General features: G+C 48.1%; 1 protein-coding gene across 1 annotated transcript in view; it reads left to right on the top strand.

Annotated features, from left to right (window-relative positions):
- Positions 1-25,947, top strand: part of tiam1a (TIAM Rac1 associated GEF 1a) — a 90,086-nt gene that overhangs the window by 14,516 nt on the left and 49,623 nt on the right. Inside the window, 6 exon segments of the mRNA XM_056284335.1 lie at positions 2,379-2,633; positions 2,725-2,947; positions 11,993-12,165; positions 16,041-16,265; positions 16,636-16,696; positions 16,748-16,878. Coding sequence (XP_056140310.1) covers positions 2,379-2,633; positions 2,725-2,947; positions 11,993-12,165; positions 16,041-16,265; positions 16,636-16,696; positions 16,748-16,878 — 1,068 coding nt within the window.

The raw sequence follows: 25,947 nt of genomic DNA on the forward strand, positions 1-25,947 counted from the left end.
CACGGGGATCGCCGGTTCGAATCCCCGCGTCACCTCCGGCTCGGTCGGGCGTCCCTGCAGACACAACTGGCCGTGTCTGCGGGTGGGAAGCCTTCGATGGTGTTTCAAGCCCCCAATGTACTCTTCCAGGCAGACTCCCCGCCCCCAACAGTTTCATCCAATCACAGCACGGGTTAGGCTTAGCGCCAGTGCTGTGATTGGCTGAAACTGTCGGGGGCGGGGAGTCTGCCTGGAAGAGTACGTTGGGGGCTTGAAACACCATCGAGCGTGGGAAGCCGGGTGTGGGGTATGTGTCCCGGTCGCTGCGCTAGCGCCTCCTCTGGTCGGTCGGCACATCTGTTGGGGGGGGGGTACTGGGGGGAATAGCGTGATCCTCCCACGCGCTACGTCCCCCCTGGTGAAACTCCTCACTGTCGGGTGAAAAGAAGCGGCTGGCGACTCCACGTGTGTGGGAGGAGGCACGTGGTAGTCTGCAGCCCCTCCCCGGATCGGCAGAGGGGGCGGAGCAGCGAGCGGGGGGGGGGGGGGGGGATTGGCCAGGTACGATTGGGGCCAAAAAAGAGAGAAAATAAATAAAGAAATAAACAAATAAATAAATAAATAAGTGCGTGTCTGAATAGATGTATGAAGCAGACAAAACACATTTCAAATATTCATGTCCGAGGTCTGCTCGAGAAAACTCAGAATCCCGAAGAGAAACTTTATGTTCTCCCTGGTCCTTAAGTGCATCCCGAAAAGCCCCCCCCGACCCCCCCGACCCCCCCCCACAGCCGATACGGAGCAGTTTGTTTACCGCTGGAGTCCAGGAAGTTCTGAGGGTTCACTGACATGACAGGACATTTACACCCACCATCAGTTGTTTTGGTTTTTTTGAGGGACACTTCCTGTGTCTGTGTTGAGCGTGCACGGAAACAAGATGGTGTGTGTCTGCCATGTGTACGTGTGTGTGTCTGTGTCTGTGTGTGTGTCTGTGTGTGTGTGTGTGTGTGTGTGTGTCCATATTTGCATGGACGTGTGTGTGTAAAAATAGGGATGGGAATTTCAGGCAAAAAAAAAAAACCCAACAACAACTTTTCAGTCTTCTGTCACACACACATGGCAGACACACACACAAACACACACACACACACGGCAGACACACACACACACACACACATGGCAGACACACACACACACACACACACATGGCAGACACACACACACACACACACACATGGCAGACACACACACATGACAGACACACACACACACACACACACACACACATGGCAGACACACACACACATGGCAGACACACACACACACACACACACACACACACACACACACACACACACACACACACACACACACACACACACACGCGACATCTTAGACTTCAATCAAAAGCATTTCTGCAGACCTTACGGTTAATTCAAAGTAGAAATGTGCGACTAAGTTACCGCCCAGCCAATAAATGGAAGCAACTAATTAACCAATTAAGCAATTAACGAGTTTCCCCGGGCGGCGCAGTACCGACATCACATCCACTGGTCAACACACACATTCATGTGAGACGTTGCCAAACAATGAAGGCGTTCAAGGGGCAAAAGCTGAACTCCAGTCTTTTCCCAGAATCCCCGGCAGCCCGGGAGACGGCAGAGCATCTTAAGTGCTCATTATAAATTCATCTAGCCAGGCTGAGGGGTGGGGGGGGGGGTAGTGAGGAGGGGGGGGGGGTAGCCAGACCGGGTAAAAATAGACGGGCAGCGCCGGAAAACAAAGAGACGCGGAGCGGAGGGAGCTGGAGTTTGGGGAAGGGGGGAGGCGCCGCTCTCCCGCGCAACATATTGACCATATAGATACTCTGTCTAACCGCACTGTGGCGCTGTTCTAATTTCAGCTTGCGCACACGTGTAGACTCGCACGCCAACATACACGCACACGCAGTTGTGTTCACATGTGCCAAGTCATACTTGTATTTATTATTTATTATATGTATTATTTATTATGTGTGCGTGCGCGCGCGTGCGCGCGCGTGTGCACGCAGATTCACAGACAGACCACAGTAACAGATGATCTGCCTATTCACACGCACACCCTGACACAATCACAGAGAGCAGCATTCACACACACACACACACACACACGCACACACACTCACGCACGCACACGCACACGCACACACACTGCGCCCCCGACTATGAACCCAGTAACCCTGGTCTGGAGATTGTCACTCTCTCAGCCTACTGTGTGTGTGTGTGTGTGTGTGTGTGTGTGTGTGTGTGTGCGTGTGCGCGCGCGTGTCAGTGTCAATCTTTGCGTCCTTCCGCATGCCCCTCTGTGTTTCCGCTGGTGATCCGTAAGACCGGTGTGTGTCCTCTGCGTCTGCCCCGCAGGACATCTCCGGCGTGTTGGGCGAGGGCAGCGAGTATGGCGACAGCGGCATCGACGGAGTCGCCGCCGAGCTGGACGGGGACGCGGAGCTGGTGCCGCGGCGCTGCAAGGCCATGTCCGCCTCCTTCTCCATGTACTCGGCCACCGAGAGCAGCATTTTCAACGGGAGCGACAGCGGGAGCAGCAGCGGAGGAGGGGGGAGGGAGGGAGGAAGGGGGGAAGTGTACGAGAACTTCCGAAAGGAGCTCGACAATCAGGCACGGGTTACCATTTGTTCCTTAGTGTGTGTGTGTGTGTCTGTGTGCACCCCCCCCCCCTTAACGCCGCTCTTTCTTCCACCCACATCAGGGGCGGGACTGCGTGGAGGAGGCGGGCTCTGCGGTGAGTGACGAGCGCAGCAGCGGCACTCTAAGCGCCGCCTATCCATCAGACACCGTGATTGGCTGTGCCCATGGCACTGTCCGGAAGGCGGGGGCTCTGGCCGTGAAGAACTTCCTGGTTCATAAGAAGAGCAAGAAGGTGGAGCCCGCCACCCGGCGCAAGTGGAAACACTACTGGGTTTCTTTGAAAGGTGCTATCAAGGCTTCCGTTACATAATCAAATAGCAAAGGATAATGTAATGTGCATAGATAAGTAGACACGTTGCTCGCCGGCTGACGGGGTTGACCCGTCTGACCCTTTAGTCGAGCGGTTAGCAATGTTTCCCGCGGTGCAGGCGATACAGGTTCGCGTCCCGGCCGCGGCAGTTCTTGTGGTTGCCCCCCCGAATTCGCTATAATAATTTTCTGTCCCATTTCTGTTTTGAAGAACAACTCCTCAACACTACAAAAAATAGTTACTTTTCAGCCCTCGTGGTTCTTCAACTCTGCTCTACAAGTATCTGGTACAAACCTGACAAAAATTATACCTTGAACTATTTCATGGGGAAATATCTATTGGTCGGCTAGGTCTCATAACTTCTCCGTTAAATTCAAAACAATGAGAGTTGACTGGTCTGCAATATTTCGATTCTTATTAAAACATAGTGTAACATGCATGGATAAGTAGACACGTTGGTCCTTGATTAGCGGGTCGGACCCTTTAGTCGACTGGTTAACGTTGTCGCTTGCGGTGCAGGACATACGGGTTCGCGTCCCGGCTGTGGCGACGGTATCTCGGACTGCCCCCCGAATTCGCTACATTGGTGTCAGAAGTGGGATTCGAACCCGTATCTCCTGCACCGCAAGCGACAACGTTAACCAGTCGACTAAAGGGTCCGACCCGCTAAGCAAGGACCAACGTGTCTACTTATCCATGCACGTTACACTAGTGTAAGAACCACGGAGGTGTATACTCGCTCTTGGCTAACGGGTCGGACCCTTTAGTCGGCTGGTTAACGTAGTCGCCCGTGGTGCGTGAGACCCGGGTTCGCATACCGGCTGCGAAGGTTCCCGGCTGCCCCCCGAATTCACTATAATGGTGTCAGAAGTTGGATGGTGAGACCGTGAGGCCATCGGAAGTGCATGCGCCCAGAGGCACGAGGGAGCTGGTATGCTGAAGAGCGGGGACGCGCTTCCTAGAGGGGAGGGGGGTAGGTAGGGTAACGGCCATGTATGTGTAGACTCGCTAGCCCTTGGCTAACGGGTCGGACCCTTTAGTCGACTGGTTAACGTCGTCGCCCGTGGTGCGGAGGTGCGTGCGCCCGGAGGCACGAGGGAGCTGGTATGCTGAAGCACGGGGACGCACTTCCCGAAGGGGGGGTAGTGTAACGACCACGGATGTGTAGACTCGCTAGCTAACGGGTCGGACCCTTTAGTTGACTGGTTAACGTAGTCGCCCGTGGTGCGGGAGACCCAGGTTCGCGTACCGGCTGCGGAGGTTCCCGGCTGCCCCCTGAATTCGCGACATTGGCGTCAGAAGGGGGGATGCTTCTCTCTCCCTCCAGCATATCTTGTGGCTCATGTCGTAGCCCAGAAGAGGCGACGTCCTCTATCTAGTCCAAATTGAAGATGTTTGAAATTGGATTCATTATGTTTGAATTCGGCTTGTATATTATAATGCTGGCTCCCTTATTTGTTGGTCACAGTGCTCGTGCACTGCCAGTAAAACCTTTAACTTCATTGCATGTAGAACACCCACCGTGCTATCAGACCGAGGCTCCCATTAATGTTCCGTCTCTCCCCACAGCTGCCAAGTGTGGTTAAGCATTTGAGGGCATTGCAGATTATCCGCTCATGTTGCTGGCAGGAGAAATGAGTCACTTAGCACTTTTTAAATCCTTTTTATCCAGAGAAAGTTTTATCAAAGGAAACCTTAATTTATTCAGCGAGGAGCATCATTTCCTCCCCCCAGTAAGTCTGTGTGTCACATTCACTCAGTTACACTCGCGCTCTCTCTGTCTCTCTCTCTGTCTCACTCTCTCACTCACTCACTCTCTCTCTCACACACACACACACGCACACACATCATCATCATCATCATCATCATCATCATCTACAGTCACTCGGGGTTGAGTATGACTGCCCTTCTAGGTCTTTGTGGGTCTTCATGTGGGCATAGAAGCCAATCCTGGAGCCACATATTTTGGGGCAGTGTGGGCAAGGGTGTGATGGAATGGTTGAGGATGTGGTTTGGGCCTTTCTGGTAACTAGCTCCTTTCTGAGTCTGGGCTTGTTTTCAGCAGCATGATGTAGGTTATGTTTGAAGTGCACAGCACCCTCACGGGCAGCCAGTTTCCAGGCCTCCCTGTTTTTTGCTGTTTTTTTCCCAGGTGTTGAGGTCGATTCCAAACATTTTGATGTGGGCCTTGATGTTATCATTGTATCGCTTCTTTTGTCCTCCTTGAACATAGCGTCCTGTCACAAGCTGAGAGTAAAGGACTTGTTTTGGAGGCGAGAGTCAGACCTACGGAAGACATGGCCAGTCCATCTCAGCTGATGTTGTGCGATGGTGGCAGTTATAGTAGGCATGTTGGCCTCCTCAAGGACGCTGAAGTTGGTGTGCTTATCCTACCAGCTGATCTTTAGGATCTTCCTGAGGCATCACTGTTGGTATGCCTGGAGTGCTTTGAGGTGCCTGCTATATGTTGTCCATGTTTCTGACCCATACAGTAGGGTGGGCCACACTACTGCTTTGTACACCAGAATTTTTGCTCTGACCTGAAGGTCGTGGTTTTCAAAAACCCTTTTTCTCAATCTCGAGAAGGCCTGGCAGGCACAGCTGAGACAATGGTGTATTTTGATGTCAATGTTAGCTTTGAAGGAGAGAAGGCTACCAAGATATAGAAACCATTCCACATATTCTAGTCTGGTGTTGTCTACAGAGATGGATGGGGGAAGAGCAGGCATATTTATTGTTGGGTGGGGGGGGGTTGGCAGAGGACATAGGTCTTTTTAATGGCCAGGCCAAGCGACTTGTATGCCTTTAGAAAGGCATCCAGCATGCTCTGTGGTTTCTCTTCTACGAGGGACACTAAGGCATTGCCTTCAGAGCCCTGAATCTGTTAATGTTCAGAAGATTCCCATCAGTTCTGTACATGATTTTGACTCCCTGAAGCAGATTGGGGCCCGTGAGGCAGAGGATGATGGCAATGAAGACAGAGAACAGGGTTAGGGCAAAGACCCAGCCTTGTTTAACTCCTGTGTGGATCTTGAAGGACTCTGTCTCATCTCCATAGCTGCTGAGTACTTTAGCTGACATATTGTCATGTATTAGTCATAGTGCTCTGATATATTTGTCAGGGCAGCCTATTTTTGATAGAAAAAGCCAGAACGCCTGGTGGTTTACAGAATCAAAGGCTTTGGCTAAGTCTATAAAGGCCATGTACAATAGTTGATTCTGTTCCTGGGCTTTTTCTTGAAGTTGGCAAGCAGTAAAAATCATGTGCATGGTGCCTCTGTTAGGAAGAAAACTGCTCTGGGATCTGATAGAATTTCCTCTGATATTTGGAGGAGTCTGTTGGCCAAGACCCTAGCCAGAGCTTCCCTTGTGGTGGAAAGCAGGGAAATGCCACAGTAGATTCTGCACTCAGCTTTGTCCCCTTTCTTAAAGATAGAGACAATGAGTACGTCCCTAAGTTGCACAGGGATTTCCTCTTTTTCCCACATTTTAAGTATCAGGACATGGATATGTCTGAGGAGTGTATGTCCACCTGCCTTCAGTACTTCTGCCGATATTCCATCAGGACCAGCAGCCTTGTTGATTTTAATCTTCCCGATGGTATCCTGGACTTCTCTAAGACTAGTTGGTGCTGCTATGTCCTCCTCTTTGGGTTGTTGAAGGAGTTGTTGGAAGCATCTATCTCAGGGCTCGAGTCACAGTTTAAAAGGTCTTGGTAATGCTCTTTCCACCTGTATTTGATTGATTAGTTGTCTGTTAGCAGTGTGTGCCCATATTTGGAGCAAAATGGGGTTAGACAGTGGTGGCTGGGACCATACTGTATACCTTTAGTAGCATCAAAGAAGCCTCTGTTAGCTCCAGAGTCTGCAAGGTGTTGAATCTCAAGGGCCTTCTTCATCCACCATTGGTTCTTCAATTCCCTGACGTAGCTTTGGATGGCTGACTCTTGCATGAGCAGCTAGTTTATTTTGGCAGTTGATGTCATTCTGTCAGATGGTGAAGGCTTGCCCCTTGATGTTGATTAACTGTTGGATTTCCAGGTCATTATCATCAAACCGGTCTTGGTGGTTCTTCATCTTATGTCCAAGAGTGGTTTTACAGGTGCCAGTGACTGCAGTCTTGAGCATATCCCAGTGGCTTTCAATATCATCTGGATACTGCTTGGGCATGGATGTACTGAGCATGGCCTGGAACTGTTGACGAGAGGAGGTATCAGTCATTCATTCGAGGTGTATATTTGGGCAGCTCTGCTTTCTGGCGAAGATGAATGGACAGGGTGGAGCAGATAAGGCGGTGGTCAGTCCAGCAGCCATCTGCACTGATCACCACCCTGGTGTTAAGTACCTCTCATCGGTCTCTTTGATAGAAAATAATGTAGTCGATTAGATGCCAAATGTTACAATGAGGGAGCCTCCAGGTTGTTTTAAATTTGTTCATCTAGCAGAAGAGTGTGTTGGTGATGGTTAGGCTGTGTTCTGAGCATGTTGTTAATAGCAGGATGCCATTGGATTTTGTGTTTCCAACTCCTTCCTTGCCAATTATGCCTCTCCAGAAGTTATAATTTCATCCCACTCTGGCATTGAGATCTCCAAGCAGGATTATCTTATCCTCCTTCGGGACTTTGGTTAGAACATTGTCTAGGTCAGCATGGAAGGTCTCCTTTACTTCCTCTTGCGAGTCAAGTGTCAGAGCATATGCAGTGATGATAGTGAAGCCTTAGTTATTTACAAGAGCCAGTTGTATTGCCATCAGGCATTCATTGATGTCAAGAGGAAGCTCAGCAAGGTGGCAAATGAGGCTGTTTTTGATGGCAACGCCAACACTGTAGCTCCGCAGCTCATCAACTGCTTTACCTTTCCAGAAGAAAGTGTAACCACCCTTCTCATCTTTCAGTTACCCTTGATCCGCCAGTCAGGTTTCAGAGAGTGCGGTATTATCAATCTGGAGTCTCTTCAGGTCTCAGGCGATGATGGCAGTATGCCTTTCAGGTCGAGCGCTAGATTGAATGTCCATGAGGGTTCGTATGTTCCAGGCTCCAAAATATACGAGTTTCTGTTTCTGTTTCTGACCGCATAGTGGTGATTCCTCTGGATACGCTTGGTCCAGACAGGAGATATGAGGCAGACTATGTTTAGGGCACCTTTTCTAGCCCCCTCCCTAACTGGGGTGAGCAGAGCAGATCCTAAATAGGGCTGCTCAGTTGTGGGTGTCGGTGCAGCAGCCAAGAAGCCCCTCTGCCTCAGTCCAAGCGCTTAGCGACTGATCATACATCCACTGCTTATGGCCAGGTTGTGGCTAGGGGCTACCAGACTTCACTGTCCTGCCCCTGTCACTTCTCCCTGATCACCACAGGGCTTTGACCCAGGATGTTTATGGGTTAATTCCCTTATGGGAGGACGCCTGTGCGTGACAGCTTTTTATGTGGAGTGGCTGATGCACCTTCAGCCACCACACGGTCCTTGGCAGGAGGTGGTCAGAGTCCAATGGCATGGAGAAACTGGGGCCACCCTCTGTTGCAGCCTTCATCTGCCTTCACTGCCATTGTGACCTGGAGACATCTTCCACCAGTTCCGCCGTTGAGGTCTTTGTTGGACACACACACACACACACACACACACATGGGATATGACCAGGGCAGCCACAGCCTTCTATTGCTAAATAGTAAGAGCTCCATTACAGAAGTTGAATGCCTAGCGAAATGGCACCTCAATGATGATTGTTGAGGGAGGAGAGAGTGATACTCTTTCACTTTCTTCAACCACATTTCCCCAACCCATTAGAGCATTCATAGTAGTGAGCTGGTCATATCTGCTTTTCAGCTTGATCTTCAAGTGCCGAATAACCAAATTGTTGAATTAATTTACAAGTGGGCGGTACGATGGCGCAGTGGTTATGGCAGTTGCCTCACAGCAAGAAGGTCCTGGATTTGAGCCCCGGGGTAGTCCAACCTTGGGGTTCGTCCCGGGTCGTCCTCTGTGTGGAGTTTGCATGTTCTCCCCGTGTCTGCGTGGGTTTCCTCCGGGTGCTCCGGTTTCCTCCCACAATCCAAAGACATGTAGGTAAGGTGAATCGGCCGTACTAAATTGTCCCTAGGTGTGAATGTATGTGTGTGTGGGCCCTGTGTGATGGCCTGGTGGCCTGACCAGGGTGTCTCCCCACCTGCCTCCCAGTGACTGCTGGGATAGGGTCGCGACCCTGAGAGCAGGAGAAGCGGTTTGGATTTTTATTTCGTTATTCATCCGTCGCAGCAACGAGGACCATCTAGTCATCCTGCGGTGGATGACGGATGACTTGTGCAGTGATTAAAGTGAGGAAGAGTTGCGCATCATCAACCCCACTCTCTCGTCCGAGACCACCCACTACCAGTGGCAAGACTAGCAAGACGACTGGCAATGGAGACGGATGCAGATTTTTCCTCCGGGTTTCTTCCCGAAGCCTTTCCCGTAGCCGAGTATACCCGCAAGGCAGCGGAGGTTTTAAATCAGAGTTGTCCTCCTCCTAGATTGGCTGCTAACCAAGGCTAACTAGTCCAGTCGACCCACCCGGTTATACCGCCGGGAACCCGGTCGCCCCCACAGCAGACTTTGTGAAAACAGAAGGTACCACGAGAAGGTGCTGCTGCGGACACATTTGTGCAGGAGCGGCCATACGCTAAGGCGCTGATGGACTCGCGGCCATCACTAAACCGGGAAGCGAGAGGCCGCATCGCCGCTTCGCATTCCTTTTGGCAAGTAGGACATCTGGCCCAATACTCGCCACCTCCCTGCGGTTTGGATAACGGCTGGATGAATGTACAAGGCATTGTTAGCTGTCATGTGCTGTAGAGATAGTTTGAGCACCGACCAGCTGACGTAAAGAGGTTGCTGCACCTCAAAGTAAAGCAACCAACCCATTTGGTCATCGCAAGGCTCAGCTCATAACGCAGTTGAAGGGAAATTTCACTGCTCATAATGTGCACATCCAGGAAGTACACACCGTCTATATTGTCTATTAAAACCTGGACCGCTTTGGTGTAACTCACGTACGGAGAAAATGGTCTTTTCCCGTTCAGCGAGCCAATCCTGCAGTTGCTGCATGTACCAGCAAGTATTTACAAGCTGCTACAGCTGTAATGCTGCCCACATGCCCCCCCCTCTCTGTCCTGTAGTGTTTTACTGCCCAAGTGTGACACGTTATCCTTAGGTGGTGCTAACAGAGGACGGTACAGTCTGTGTACATGGAGTTTGGTCCAAGTGCACCACCATTGACTATGTGATGATATGGTGCTGTAGTTACTGAAGCTTGTGTTGTTGTTGTTTCCTGTTTCTTTTCTTTTGGAGTTTCCCCCCTTTTCTCCCTTATGTATCCAGCCAATAACCCCACTCTTCCAAGCCTTCCAAGCCGAGCCGGGGAGGGCTGCAGACTACCACGTGCCTCCTCCCATACATGTGGAGTCGCCAGCCGCTTCTTTTCACCTGACAGGGAGGAGTTTCACCAGGGGGACGTAGCGCGTGGGAGGATCACGCCATTCCCCCCAAAACAAGCGCCCTGAGCGGCCGACCAGAGGAGGCGCTAGTGCGGCGACCAGGGCACATACCCACATCCGGCTTCCCACCCGCAGACACGGCCAATTGTGTCTGTAGGGACGCCCGACCAAGCCGGAGGTAACATGGGGAATTGAACTAGCGACCCCCGTGTTGATAGGCAACGGAATAGACCGCCACGCTACCTGGACGCCCTCAGTCTGTCCTTTCTTGGACATGAGAATGTCATCCGGTGGTTTCCCCTACTTTTTGCAGGAGCCGCCATCTTACTAGTGGGTCAAAAAAAAAACACCAGTGACAATTTCACGACTCTTCTGCCTCTTCGAATGCGGCGTCCTCCCCCGCACCTTTACTCTCCGGCCCTGCCACCAGATCCAGAGATAACGCCAGTCTCGTCCCGGCGCCTGGCCTTGGTTCTCCTCTGTGCTGTGCGACTCCGTCCGGCCCGGATTTGCTCTCCTCTGCTTCGGCACAATCTAATTTCATGGCGGCATCTGTGTCTAATCCGATCCCATCCATCTGAAACGCATCAAAAACAGCGTCTGCCACGACATTCCCGTAATGCCTGCTCTCTCTCTCCCCCCCCCTTTGCCAGAAACCCTCATCAGATTGTGCCATTGTGCTTCTCCAGACCTTGCGCTGTCTGTTTGGCCCGGGCACAAACAATGTTGGCCACCATTTTGTTTTTTCGATTCTTTCCAGATTAGCGCCGAGGGGGTACTGGAGCAGTCATTACTGGGATCATGACTTGCATCCATCATGGACATTTCATTTATTCCTGTCCTGCCGGAGTCACCCCATGTGCCGCGTGCTGTCTGGCAGTAAAAGATGATTACTTTTATGACCCTTGGTAATAGAGAAAATATTAATATTATAATAAATAAATAAATAAATGGTATATTATAATATCACAATTTATTGCTCGGCCATTGTTATTTCTTCGGGGCGGCACGGTGGCCCAGTGGTTAGCGCTGTCGCCTCCCAGCAAGAAGGTCCTGGGTTCGAACCCCGGGGTAGTCCAACCTTGGGGGTCATCCGGGGTCGTCCTCTGTGTGGAGTTTGCACGTTCTCCCCCGTGTCTGCGGTGGGTTTTCTCCGGGGGGCTGCGGTTTCCCCCGCCATCGGAAAGACACGATACTCCAGTCTGTGCCCCTGAGCAAGGCATGGCATGGCATGACGAGCACGAGTTGGTCCCCGGGCGCTGCATGCGCTGCTCCTAGCTACACAGCTAGCATGGGTTAACTTGCAGAGGGTGCGTTCCCTGCAGGGATCAATAAAGTATATCAAAATCAAAAAAATGAATATTACCTCAAGAGTCAATTACTAAAATGAAATGAAATAGATTAGTTGTTGAAAAATTGTATTAATTAATTTGGGTTAATTAATGAAATAGGTTTCTCAGTTGGGATAACGGGTGTATGTGCAGTGGGTGTACCGTCAGTGATAAGTGAAGTCCTTCCTCGTCTCTCCCTCTTCCTCCCTGCGCACGGCTCTAGGCTGCACCCTTTTCCTCTACGAGACCGACGGCCGGTCAGGGATCGACCACACCAGCGTGCCCAAGCACGCGCTGTGGGCAGAGAACAGCATCGTGCAGGCTGTGCCCGAGCATCCCAAGAAGGACTTCGTCTTCTGCCTCAGCAACTCCGCGGGAGACGCTTTCCTGTTTCAGGTGAGAGGGAGAGAGAGAGAGAGCTAGCTGAAGACACACACACACACACACACACACACACACACACACACACTCAGAGACCCACAACTGTCCTCGACTCCCTCAACTCCCCATAGCTCCCAAGAGAAAGGTGATGACTTTTAGAGGCGTGGTTGTGTACGTGTAGTAGTGTGTGTGTGTGTGTGTGTGTGTGTGTGTGTGTGTGTGTGTGCGTGCGTGCGTGCGTGCGTACGTTTGTGCGAGTGTTTGTGTGTGTGTGTGTGCATGCATGGTGTGAATGTTTGTGTGTGTGTGTGTGTTTGTGTGTGTGTGTGCATGAGTGTTTGTGTGTGTGTGTTTGTGTTTGTGTGTGTGTGCATGAGTGTTTGTGTGTGTCTGTGTGTCTATGCGAGTTTCTTTGTGTGCATGTGTGCAAGTGTTTGTGTGTGCGTGCGTGTATGTGCGTGTGCGTGCGAGTGTTTGTGTATGTGTGTGTGTGCGTGCGTGCGTGCGTGTGTGCATGTGTGTGTGCAAGTGTTTGTGTATATGTGTGTGCGTGCATGTGTGCGAGTGTTTGTGTGTGTATGCATGTACTTGTGTGTGTGTGTGTGTGCACACGCGCGTGTTCTCGCATTTTTTCATGGGTGTGTGCTTGTGAGCGCGACATGTGCGTGGCATCATGTGTGTGTGGTAGATAAGGTTGTGTGTGTGCGTGTGTGTGTGTGTGTGACATGTTTAAAGGCCACGCTGACAGGCCGTGACAGTGATGCTGCAGCGTGTCCATTGTGTGACATCAAGCCTTTCTATTAGTATTCACCCCGCTGTCCCATGTGACACCCAGTCGATGGATGGGAAGATGAATGATTAACCCATGATGAGTCTGTACTGACCGCCCTCTCAAACAGCCTGATGATGGGACTCACAGGCTGTCCACAGCATCTGTCCATCAATGTCCACAGCGTCTGTCCATCAGTGTCCACAGCGTCTGTCCATCAGTGTCCACAGCGTCTGTCCATCAATGTCCACAGCATCTGTCCATCAGTGTCCACAGCATCTGTCCATCAATGTCCACAGCATCTGTCCATCAGTGTCCACAGCGTCTGTCCATCAATGTCCACAGCATCTGTCCATCAGTGTCCACAGCGTCTGTCCATCAATGTCCACGGCATCTGTCCATCAGTGTCCACAGCATCTGTCCATCAGTGTCCACAGCGTCTGTCCATCAGTGTCCACAGCGTCTGTCCATCAGTGTCCACAGCGTCTGTCCATCAATGTCCACAGCATCTGTCCATCAATGTCCACAGCATCTGTCCATCAGTGTCCACAGCGTCTGTCCATCAATGTCCACAGCATCTGTCCATCAGTGTCCACAGCGTCTGTCCATCAATGTCCACGGCATCTGTCCATCAGTGTCCACAGCATCTGTCCATCAGTGTCCACGGCATCTGTCCATCAGTGTCCACAGCATCTGTCCATCAATGTCCACAGCATCTGTCCATCAGTGTCCACGGCATCTGTCCATCAGTGTCCACGGCATCTGTCCATCAGTGTCCACTATTGTTTCTGTCGTAATGCTGAAGACTTTCTCATTGAAGACTTCAGAGTGAGTCCCTGAGTCCAGCAGGAGAGACGAGACTGAGACGGTTTGGACATGTGTGGAGGAGAGATGCTGGGTATACTGGGAGAAGGATGCTGAATATGGAGCTGCCAGGGAAGAGGAGAAGAGGAAGGCCAAAGAGGAGGTTTATGGAGGTGGTGAGGGAGGACATGCAGGTGGCTGGTGTGACAGAGGAAGACGCAGAGGACAGGAAGAGATGGAGACGGATGATCCGCTGTGGCGCCCCCTAACGGGAGCAGCTAGTAGTAGTAGTTGTTGTTGTAGTAGTAGTTGTTGTTGTAGTAGTAGCAGTAGTTGTTGTTTTAGTAGTAATAGTAGTAGTTGTTGTAGTAGTAGTAGTAGTATTAGTAGTTGTTGTAGTAGTAGCAGTAGTTGTTGTTTTAGTAGTAGTAGTAGTTGTTGTAGTAGTAGTAGTAGTTGTTGTAGTAGTAGCAGTAGTTGTTGTTGTTGTTGTACTAGTAGTAGTAGTTGTTGTTGTAGTAGTAGTAGTAGTTGTAGTAGTAGCAGTAGTTGTTGTTTGAGTAGTAGTAGTAGTTGTTTTAGTAGTAGTAGTAGTAGTAGTAGTAGTAGTTGTAGCAGTAGTTGTTGTTATTGTTGTTGTTCTAGTAGTAGTAGTAGTAGTAGTAGTTGTAGTAGTAGTAGTAGTAGTAGTTGTTGTTGTAGTAGTAGTAGTAGTTGTAGTTGTTGTTGTAGTAGTAGTAGTAGTAGTTGTTGTTGAAGTAGTAGCAGTAGTTGTTGTTGTTGTTGTACAAGTAGTAGTTGTTGTTGTTGTACTAGTAGTAGTTGTTGTTGTACTAGTGGTAGTAGTTGTTGTTGTTGTAGTAGTAGTAGTTGTTGTAGTAGTAGCAGTAGTTGTTGTTGTTGCTGTTGTAGTAGTAGCAGTAGTTGTAGTAGTAGTAGTAGTAGTAGAAGTTGTGGTAGTAGCAGTATTAGTAGTAGCAGTAGTTGTTGTTGTAGTAGTAGTAGAGTGAGTCCATACTCAGCCTCTCCATTTCTTTCTAATCAAGTATTTATTTCTCCACGTTGTTCATTCATGATTTCGACCAGATCGGTCAGCCGAGTCCGTATATTTATCTCCATTTTAGGAAGGATGGGAGGGGGACAGACTAGGGGAGACACGGGGTGGGTGGTTCCTGTGGGATCTAACGGCTGCGGGGTTATGTGTACCTTCATCAGGGAGACTCTGATCTAGTCCACCGCTTCTTTTACACAAGTTTGGTGCTGATCACTTATTATCATCCATCGTCTTTCAATGGTATTTGTAATATGATGACATTTGAGTATCATCATATCCCGATACACAAGTTATTTGAATGAACAGTGATGAGGCGATATTTTAGATTAATTTCTCACAAAACGAGATCTGAAATATTAACCCTCGTGTTCTGTTTGGGTGAAAACGACCCGCTTGAAATTACAACGACTAACCATAAACAGTGTTAATATTAGTTAATATTAGTAATAAGTGAGATAAGGATAAGGCATATTGGGTATTTTTAGATAAATACTACAGTTGTATCGGTATAAAATCCAAAAGTGGCTTGGGTTAATATGACTGGTGAACAATTAGCATCCACTGCTAATTAGTGAACAGAACATGAGGATTAAGGAAGTAATATCTGAGAATGTCATTATTATATTATCAACTTCAGTTGGATTATTATTATTATTACCCCACTCTTCCGAGCCGTCCCGGTCGCTGCTCCACCCCCTCTGCCGATCCGGGGAGGGCTGCAGACTACCACATGCCTCCTCCCATACATGTGGAGTCGCCAGCCGCTTCTTTTCACCTGACAGTGAGGAGTTTCACCAGGGGGACGTAGCGCGTGGGAGGATCACGCTATTCCCCCCTGAACAGGCGCCCCGACTGACCAGAGGAGGCGCTAGTGCAGCGACCAGGACACATACACCCACATCCGGCTTCCCACCTACAGACTCGGCCAATTGTGTCTGTAGAGATGCCCGACCAAATAGGAGGTAACACGGGGATTCGAACCAGAGATCCCCGTGTTGATCTTTCGTTGGATTAGTAAACAGAGTGTTTTGCATATAGACTAATATGGTGATATATCAGTGTCATGTTCATTTCTCCAGTTTCCCTCTTTATCGTGATAATGAAGAATTCCATGTTTCCCGGCCTTCCCGGCCCTCTCTTCCTCCAAATATTAAACCTGGAGGAGGTGGCCCCACATCCAATCTGACACACCCTCTACTTGGCGTCCACCGAAAGGGATCGTCGATAGTCACCCCCACCTCCCCTTTCTTTCTCTCCCTCCAGACGTCGGGCCAGACGGAGCTGGAGAACTGGATCACGGCGATCCACTCAGCGTGCGCCGCCGCCCTGGCCCGGCAGCACCACCGGGACGACACGGTGAGACTGCTGCGCACAGAGATCCGCAAGCTGGAGCAGAAGATCGACATGGACGAGAAGATGAAGAAGATGGGAGACATGCAGCTGTCCACCGTCACCGACACCAAGAAGAGGAAGACCATACTGGAGCAGGTATGAGGTGGAGGTGAATGGGGATGGTGGGGGTGGGGCACTGAGGTTGCTTGCAGTACTGTTTACATGGGAGTGAGGTAGAATTTGTGGTTCGTGGTAGCAGTACGAGTAGGAAGCTGCTTCACGTGAAGGAAAGAAGATGGAGTATGATCAGATAACAACTCCTAGAAATTTTGAGATTATTCTAACTGGTTTCACGGTTTGCCTATCTTATGGACTCTTACCCGATCATTGATCGCTGCACTGACTCCCTGCACTCTTGGCGAGAACCGTGTGGACTCATCCCTCAGCTAGCAGAGCTAACGGCTAACTTCCACTTTCTTTTCCGTGAACGTCAATCAAAAGGTTTAATATCACTGTGCCTCGTCAGGGCTGCCTAAAAGCAATAAATGACATTAGTGGCCTCAAGGGTGATATCCGACGGCTCTCAGGTGAGCTCCGAAAATTGAAACCCCCCTTCATCCGTTTTATTGACCCTGCAGGTATACAGTCCGAAACGATCGAAGTTATGAACTCAGCCATCTCCAATACCGTCCTCTGGGACTCATCATCTCGTTGCCGGCTCTCCTCCTGCTCCACTCCCAGCTCACAGGCTACCTGGTTGGAGGTGCTGGTCGGACATGGCAAGATGGAAAGACCCCGAGCTACCTTGCCTCCACCCATAAACATTTCACATCAGTTTACCAATACAATACGATACGATACGATACAATGCAATGCAATATAATACGATGCGATACAATACGATGCGACACGATATGATACGATGTGATACGATACAATATGGTACGATACAATACAATACGATACAATACGATACGATACGATACGATACAATGCAATATAATATGATATGATACAATACGATGCGACACGATACGATACGATACGATACAATACGGTACGATACAATACGGTACGATACGATACAATGCAATATAATATGATACGATACAATACGATGCGACACGATGCGATATGATACAATACGATACAATGCAATATAATACGATGCGATGCGATTCGATACGATACAACACGATACGATACAATATGATACGACACGATACAAAATACGATACGATGCGATACAATACGATACAAACAACTTTATAGATCCTGCTTGGGTCAATTTGTTTGGAGCAGTTTGTTGTACACAAAACACAGTAACATGCAAACAAAATAATAACACAAACAATAAATAATAACACTCCAGGGAGCTAAATGTGGAATCAATCTATAAGATCCACAAGTAATTAATAATGTTGATAGGCTAGATAAAGTTGAGAATGAATGTAGCTCGAGCTTGACGTCTTCTTCAGATGGAAGTTTATTGAAGACTTTACTCCATATATTCGGTTTTCCCTTTTTGGTAAAACTAAAGACACACAAATAAAGAACACAATTACTAAGTACCCAAATAATCTTTACCTGTTTCATATGCACACAAGCTAGCCCGCGCACATTCACACGCAGGTAGCTAACTAGCATAAGCTACACGAGGTAAAATAATGAGCTACGCTAACATGAAATTACATGCTTATAACTATTACATGCATACTCACGTAAGTGTTAATTGTGATATTTCCATACAACAAGAAAAAACAACACTTACGGACGTATCGCTCCAAGGATCCGACGCTTATAGAACAACTGTCTTTCTCTGCTCGATACGCGTGGGAACTGAACTCGTTCATTCCAAACAACAGCTATCGACACAAAATGCACTACCCAGTCGCACCACTAGGTGTCGCATACGCACCGCAAAGGATGCGGAGTAGCTAACTAACACAGGCCTAGAATAGACTGAATACAACAAACCTTTACATTTCTCAGTCAGAACAAATGATTTAGAGTAACGGCTAGTTTTACAAGCAGGTAAAACATCACCAGATGCCTGATGCCAACGGCGAAAATTCCCTTGCAAGAACATCTCCAGAAGAAGCGGAAAGACTTGCTGCTTTCTAGAGGATTTGTTGGTTGCAAAAAGAACCCGGATCTCTTTGTTTCACTCCAGTGATCTTAGACTTAACAGTGCTGTTCAGGCTGTTTCTGTCTTTTACCGTGAGGCTGTGAAACCTGCATATGAAAAGAAAAACTCTGAAGTCTCAATAAAAGATTGATAAAAGCGACAGAGGTTGGTGGGACTGACGGAAAAGGAATTTAGTTTGCGGAGAAGGTGAATTCTCTGTGGCCCCCACTTCACAATAGCCTCAGTGTTCACATCAAATTTAAGGTGATCATCAGTAATGGTGCCCAAATATTTGTATGATGTAACCATTTCCACACTTTCATTATGTATGATGCACTCCGGCTGCGTTGCTGTTAAATTCAGTAAGTTCCTTGGTTTTAGAAGCATTTAAGTCCAGGAAGTTATCACACCAAGAAGTAAAGTCAGTGAGAACGTTCCCGTGGACTGATTCAGAATCTCAGAGAAGGGTCAGCAATGCAGTGTCATCAGAAAATGTGACCAAATTTGACCACTGCCCGCACCATGCTATTGGCTGATGCCATGGTTCCCCCCGTTGATGCCCCCGTGGCTGTTGCTTTTCCCATGGCCGATGTTGCTCCTTCCCACGTGGAACTGGTCCCTGATCCAGCTGGGATGGCTCCTGCTGCAACGGCTGCCCTGGCGGCTGACACACCTCCCTCTGCTGCTGCCACCGTAGGTCCACCTGCATGGGTCCCCCTGCACTGTCTTCACTGGCGTTTGGGCAGGTTGTCACTCCTAGTCCCAATGCCGCTTCCTCAGGCCAACAACATTCACCCCCTCCCAAGACTGTCCCTGACAATGCTGTCACCCATTCCTCTCTTCCCCCACTACCTTGATCATTGGTGACGCCATAGTCCGAAACATCCGTTTCAAAAATGCGGTCACGTGCTGATTTCCTGGAGTTACTGTCCCTGACATCGTGGAGAATCTCCCAGGACTCCTTGATTAACTTCCCATAATCATGAAAGTAATAGTCCAGTAATAGTTGATAAAGTTGATCAGCCACAGCATGATGTTATGGAAAAGAGTAGTGGAATCTAGGTTAAGAGGAGAGGTGATGATTAGTGAGCAGCCTTCTTTGATTTGCTTACCTGGATTATTGAGCATGCATCAAGACATGTGCAGCAGTATGGCTTCATGCCATGAAAGAGCACCACAAGTGTGATGTTTGCTTTGAGAATGTAGATGGAGAAGTATAGAGAAGGCCAGAAGGAGTTACATTGTGTCTTTGTGGATTCAGAGAAAGCATATGACAGGGTGCCAAGAGAGGAGGTTTGGTATTGTATGAAGAAGTCGGGAGTGGCAGAGAAGTATGTAAGAGTGATGAAGGATGTGTATGAGGGAAGTGTGACAGTGGTGAGGTGTGCGGTAGGAGTGACAGATGGGTTCAAGGTGGAGGTAGAATTACATCGCAGATTGGCTCTGAGCCCTTTCTTGTTCACATTGGTGATGGAATGTTTCAGAGATCAGGCAGGAGTCTCTGTGGTCTATGATATTCGCAGATGACATTGTGATCTATGTGGAGGTTGAGACGAGCCTGGAGAGGTGGAGGTATGCACTGGAGAGAAGAGGAATGAAAGTTGGCAGGAGCAAGATGGAATACATACGCGTGAATGAGAGGGAGGACAGTGGAATGGTGAGGATGCCTAGGAGTAGAGGTGACGAAGGCGGATGAGTTTAAATAGTTGGGGTCAACTGTTCAGAGTGATGGGGAGTGCGGAAGAGAGGTGAAGAAGAGAGTGCAGGCAGGGTGGAGTGGGTGGAGAAGTGTGTCAGGAGTGATTTGTGACAGAAGGGTACCGGCAAGAGTTAAAGGGAAGGTTTACAAGATGGTAGTGAGACCAGCTATGTTATATGGTTTGGAGACAGTGGCACTGACGAAAAGACAGGAGCTGGAGGTGGCAGAGCTGAAGATGCTCAGATTTTTGTTGGGAGGGACGAAGAAGGACAGGATTAGGAAGGAGTATATTAGAGGGACCACTCAGGTTGGACAGTTTGGAGACAAAAGCAAGAGAGACAAGACTGAGATGGTTTGGACACGTGTGGAGGAGAAATGCTGGGTATATTGGGAGAAGGAAGCTGAATATGGAGCTGCCAGGGAAGAGGAAAAGAGGAAGGCCAAAGAGGGGGTTTATGGATGTGGTGAGGGAGGACATGCAGGCGGTTGGTGTGACACAGGAAGCTGCAGGGGACAGGAAGAGATGGAAACGGATGATCCCCTGTGGTGAACGGAAACAGCCAAAAGAAGAAGTTATCCAGTGACACTGCCCGTCTCCTCAACAGTTGTGGAAAAAAAACACCCTTATTTCTTGCCCAGTTCCTGCACTGGGTCGCAGGGTGGGGCGTTTTAGCAGTATTCTCAAACCCGGCACCGTGAGTGTAGCGCAAGACATTGGTTTATTTTAACATGTGGAAAGCGTCTTTGAGCATTTGAAAAGTGCTGCTCAAATTAAGTGTATTATTATTGTAACCGGTTATTTTCTTGCCCGGTGCGGGATTCGATACGGCGTGTACTGCGCCACAAGGCGACATCACTAACCGCTCGGCTAAAGGGTCAGACCCGTTAGCTAGGGACTAACGTGTCTTATTAGTAGTTTACAGTCGTCACCATCCCCCCCCGGAGGCGCGCCCTCGCGCTTTGTTCTTCCCGCGCTCCGAAGAGACTTCTGAGGATCTGCACACTTCCGGATCCCACCGCTGCCACCAATGTAGCCGGTTATTTTCTTGCCCGGTGCGGGATTCGATACGGGGTGTACTGCACCACAAGGCGACGTCACTAACCACTCGGCTAAAGGGTCAGACCCGTTAGTTAGGGACTAACGTGTCTTATTAGTAGTTTACATTATTATTATTATTATTAAAAAAACTTGATTAGATAATTTACAGTGACATAAAGAGAGCCACTATAAACACGTGACATATATACACGACGCCTTAAAGCCAGCGTCAGCGGTGAGCACAGACACGCTTTGGGCAGATAAGAGTGACGAGAAGCAGCTCGTTACGAAACAACCCCCATGGGCCTGTCGTGACGGGGGGACGAACCTGTTCTGCAGTCTCACGTGTGTTGCACGTTCTTCGGAACGCCCTCACTTTTAGTTGACTTGTAAACACTCCAGCCCCCCCCCCCCCAGAAACACGAAGATGCACATACCGTACCCCCGCTGAACCGCCCTCAGGGTGTCACGGCCGGCAGGGCGTTCGAAAGTTACGTCATCTCCGCCGTGGCGAATCATCAGCAAGACCTTCTCTCTGGCGAAGCGCGCCCGTAGACAACGCGCATGCGCGGCATATCTCAGCGGCTTCACAGCGGGCGTAGCAGCAACGCTTGCGATGCATAAACCGGAAGCCAGGCGAACTCAGACGTGCGTCTGGTCCCTCGGCGTTAAATAGGTGGTGTGAAACCAGCTCGCGAAGCTCTTCTCAGATGAAAGATCAGGATTGTTTCGTTTTGTTATGGCATGTTCCCTTGCAGGATCCCCTTTCCTCTTACATCATGCTGGTGTGGAGTTGCTGCTCCGTGTGAAAATGGCGTCGCGTCCAAACAACACAAGAGCCTGCCAGTGTGTGCGTGTGCGTGCGTGTGTGTGCGTGCGTGTGTGTGCGGGTGAAGCACGAATGGTGACATTTGTAAGTTAAAAGCTCTTGGCACACAAAATGCCATTCTAGTCCACCAGTGAAAGCATAATTGGAAAGAAAGGACAGCAGAAGAGGATAATAACATCTGCCATACATGTGTGTGAGGATAACATCTACCATACATGTGTGTGGGGATAACATCTACCATACATGTGTGTGGGGATAACATCTACCATACATGTGTGTGAGGTTAACATCTACCATACATGTGTGTGGGGATAACATCTACCATACATGTGTGTGAGGTTAACATCTACCATACATGTGTGTGGGGATAACATCTACCATACATGTGTGTGGGGATAACGTCTACCATACATGTGTGTGAGGTTAACATCTACCATACATGTGTGTGGGGATAACGTCTACCATACATGTGTGTGGGGATAACATCTACCATACATGTGTGTGGGGATAACATCTACCATACATGTGTGTGAGGTTAACATCTACCATACATGTGTGTGGGGATAACGTCTACCATACATGTGTGTGAGGATTATCTACCATACATGTGTGTGAGGATAACATCTACCATACATGTGTGTGAGGATAACATCTACCATACATGTGTGTGAGGATAACATCTACCATACATGTGTGTGGGGATAACGTCTACCATACATGTGTGTGGGGATAACGTCTACTATACATGTGTGTGGGGATAATATCTACCATACATGTGTGTGAAGATAACATCTACCATACATGTGTGTGAGGATAACATCTACCATACATGTGTGTGAGGTTAACATCTACCATACATGTGTGTGAGGATAACATCTACCATACATGTGTGTGAGGATAACGTCTACCATACATGTGTGTGGGGATAATATCTACCATACATGTGTGTGGGGATAACGTCTACCATACATGTGTGTGGGGATAACGTCTACTATACATGTGTGTGGGGATAACGTCTACCATACATGTGTGTGGGGATAACGTCTACCATACATGTGTGTGGGGATAATGTCTACCATACATGTGTGTGGGGATAACGTCTACCATACATGTGTGTGGGGATAACGTCTACCATACATGTGTGTGGGGATAACGTCTACCATACATGTGTGTGGGGATAACGTCTACCATACATGTGTGTGGGGATAACATCTACCATACATGTGTGTGAGGCTAATATCGACCATACATGTGTGTGAGGTTAACATCTACCATACATGTGTGTGGGGATAACATCTACCATACATGTGTGTGGGGATAATATCTACCATACATGTGTGTGAGGATAACGTCTACCATACATGTGTGTGGGGATAACGTCTACCATACATGTGTGTGGGGATAACGTCTACTATACATGTGTGTGGGGATAATATCTACCATACATGTGTGTGAGGATAACGTCTACCATACATGTGTGTGGGGATAACGTCTACCATACATGTGTGTGGGGATAACGTCTACCATACATGTGTGTGGGGATAACGTCTACCATACATGTGTGTGGGGATAACGTCTACCATACATGTGTGTGGGGATAACGTCTACCATACATGTGTGTGGGGATAACGTCTACCATACATGTGTGTGGGGATAACGTCTACCATACATGTGTGTGGGGATAACATCTACCATACATGTGTGTGAGGATAACGTCTACCATACATGTGTGTGAGGATAACGTCTACCATACATGTGTGTGAGGATAACGTCTACCATACATGTGTGTGGGGATAATATCTACCATACATGTGTGTGAGGATAATATCTACCATACATGTGTGTGGGGATAATATCTACCATACATGTGTGTGGGGATAACATCTACCATACATGTGTGTGAGGATAACGTCTACCATACATGTGTGTGAGGTTAACATCTACCATACATGTGTGTGAGGATAACATCTACCATACATGTGCAGGTTATTCCTTGAAATCCAAGGGTGCCAGCTTATAGACATGCTTGCAGTTCTCCAATTGAAAATAGCATGAGGGTTGCAAGAGTTTATATGTATTTTCCTAAAATGGGTTTGAGGTTATATTTTAGCAGCGAGCTGTGTTTTTGCTTGGTTACTATCAGTATGAGCAGACAGGTATTTGTGTTGGTTCTGGATGGACTAATCTGGCCATGGGGTCTGCTATACTGCCAAATCAGGGAATCTCTCAGTTACACTGATATTGGTCACGTGAAGCAGCCATTTCGAGCCGGTCTTGTTAATTTTTGGGTTTAGGGTTACAACCACGAGCATGGAAGCCCAGTTCCACCAGTGACCCACCGGCGGAACTGACTTTACACTTCTCTCTAACGTTACACAAGTCCCCTGATGTAGTTAGCTTATTTGGGATTGCGTATCGTTAGCATGGCCGGGCCAGTCAGGTGATGAAGGGACCTTTAAAGATGGCACCATTGGGGCGCATGCGCACTTATCTCATAATTTCAATTTTTGTCTCATAATTATGACTTTTTTATTTAATAACTTCGACTTTTAATCTCATAATTATGACTTTTTAATCTCATATTTTTGACTTTTTAATCTCATAATTGTGACTTTTTATCTCAGAATTTTGACTTTTATCTCATAATTATGACTTTTTAATCTCATATTTTTGACTTTTTAATCTCATAATTGTCTTTTTATCTCAGAATTTTGACTTTTATGTCATAATTATGTCTTTTTAATCTCATATTTTCGACTTTTTATCAGAATTATGACGTTTTATCTCATAATATTGACTTTTTATCTCATAATTATGACGTTTTATCTCATAATTTTGACTTTTTATCTCATAATTATGACGTTTTATCTCATAATTTTGACTTTTTAATCTTATAATTGACTTTTTATCTCAGAATTTTGACTTTTATCGCATAATTATGACTTATTACGATTTATCTCAGAATTTTGACTTTTATCTCATAATGATATCTTTTTAATCTCATATTTTCGACTTTTTATCAGAATTATGACGTTTTATCTCATAATATTGACTTTTTATCTCATAATTATGACGTTTTATCTCGTAATTTTGACTTACTGTGAGCATTTTCTTTTTTACTGGCGGAAGTGGGCTTCCATAGCTTCAATAAATGTCTGCCTATGACATAACCCCCCCCCAAAAAAAAAACAACCCCAACTTTAAACACTTTTGTGATGTTAATGCTAGAGAGATATAACTGAGTTTATTGCTTGTTGATACAGCCTAAAACTGGTGCTAGTCAATACATTGATGTCGACCTTACTGGAGATCCACGTGAGTATTTTGTCTTCTCAAAATATGCAGAAAAGAGACTTGAGGCTTGAGAGGGTGACGGGTTGCAGCTGCACGACAAGACTGGTCAGATGGGTTTTACAAGAAGTTCTGAGAGTAACGTTGTCATCAGAAGAGGATGCACCCCCACATCCTCACCAATCAGGTGTCGAAGGAGAGAGGGGCAGGATTAAGTTGAGCCACTGCAAATTGTGTCCAGTGTTATTGGTGGATCTATATTTGCATGTGTGTGTGTGTGTGTGTGTGTGTGTGTGTGTGTGTGTGTGTGTGTGTGTAAACACGTGTGCATGCACACGTCATCCCACCCTCAGTTCTCCTGTTTAAAGCGGTGGGTCAGTGACTGGTGGGGGCCGTGTGTGTCGGTGAGTAATGCCTCTCCACAGGATCTGCAGGAGCTACATCCCCACACCACACTGCTCCTGGTGGGACCAAACAAACAGCCAACATGGGAGGCGTTAGAGTCCTACTCCTGTTATCACCTGATTTGTTTCTATGATTCACTTTATATTATTTACCCCCCCCCACTTTTTCTCCCCAATTGTAACTGTCAAATCACGCCACTCAACCAGAGGAGGCGCTATTGCAGTGACACCCGAATACTCTGAAGGTAACACGAGGATTCGAACCTGTGATCCCCGTGTTGGTTGGCAGCTGGCAATAGACCGCTCCGCTACCCGGGCGCCCCACTCCGTCAGTTTTATGTAGGAATCAACTCTGGCACCTTTCCGTTTAGATGTGGATCTAATCATGGTTGCCGTTGTTGCATCACCATAAAGTCATACCTCATGCTCTCTCTCTCCCTCTCTCTCT

Source organism: Lampris incognitus, chromosome 8 (genome assembly GCF_029633865.1).
Source record: "Lampris incognitus isolate fLamInc1 chromosome 8, fLamInc1.hap2, whole genome shotgun sequence".
Classification (NCBI taxonomy): domain Eukaryota; kingdom Metazoa; phylum Chordata; class Actinopteri; order Lampriformes; family Lampridae; genus Lampris; species Lampris incognitus.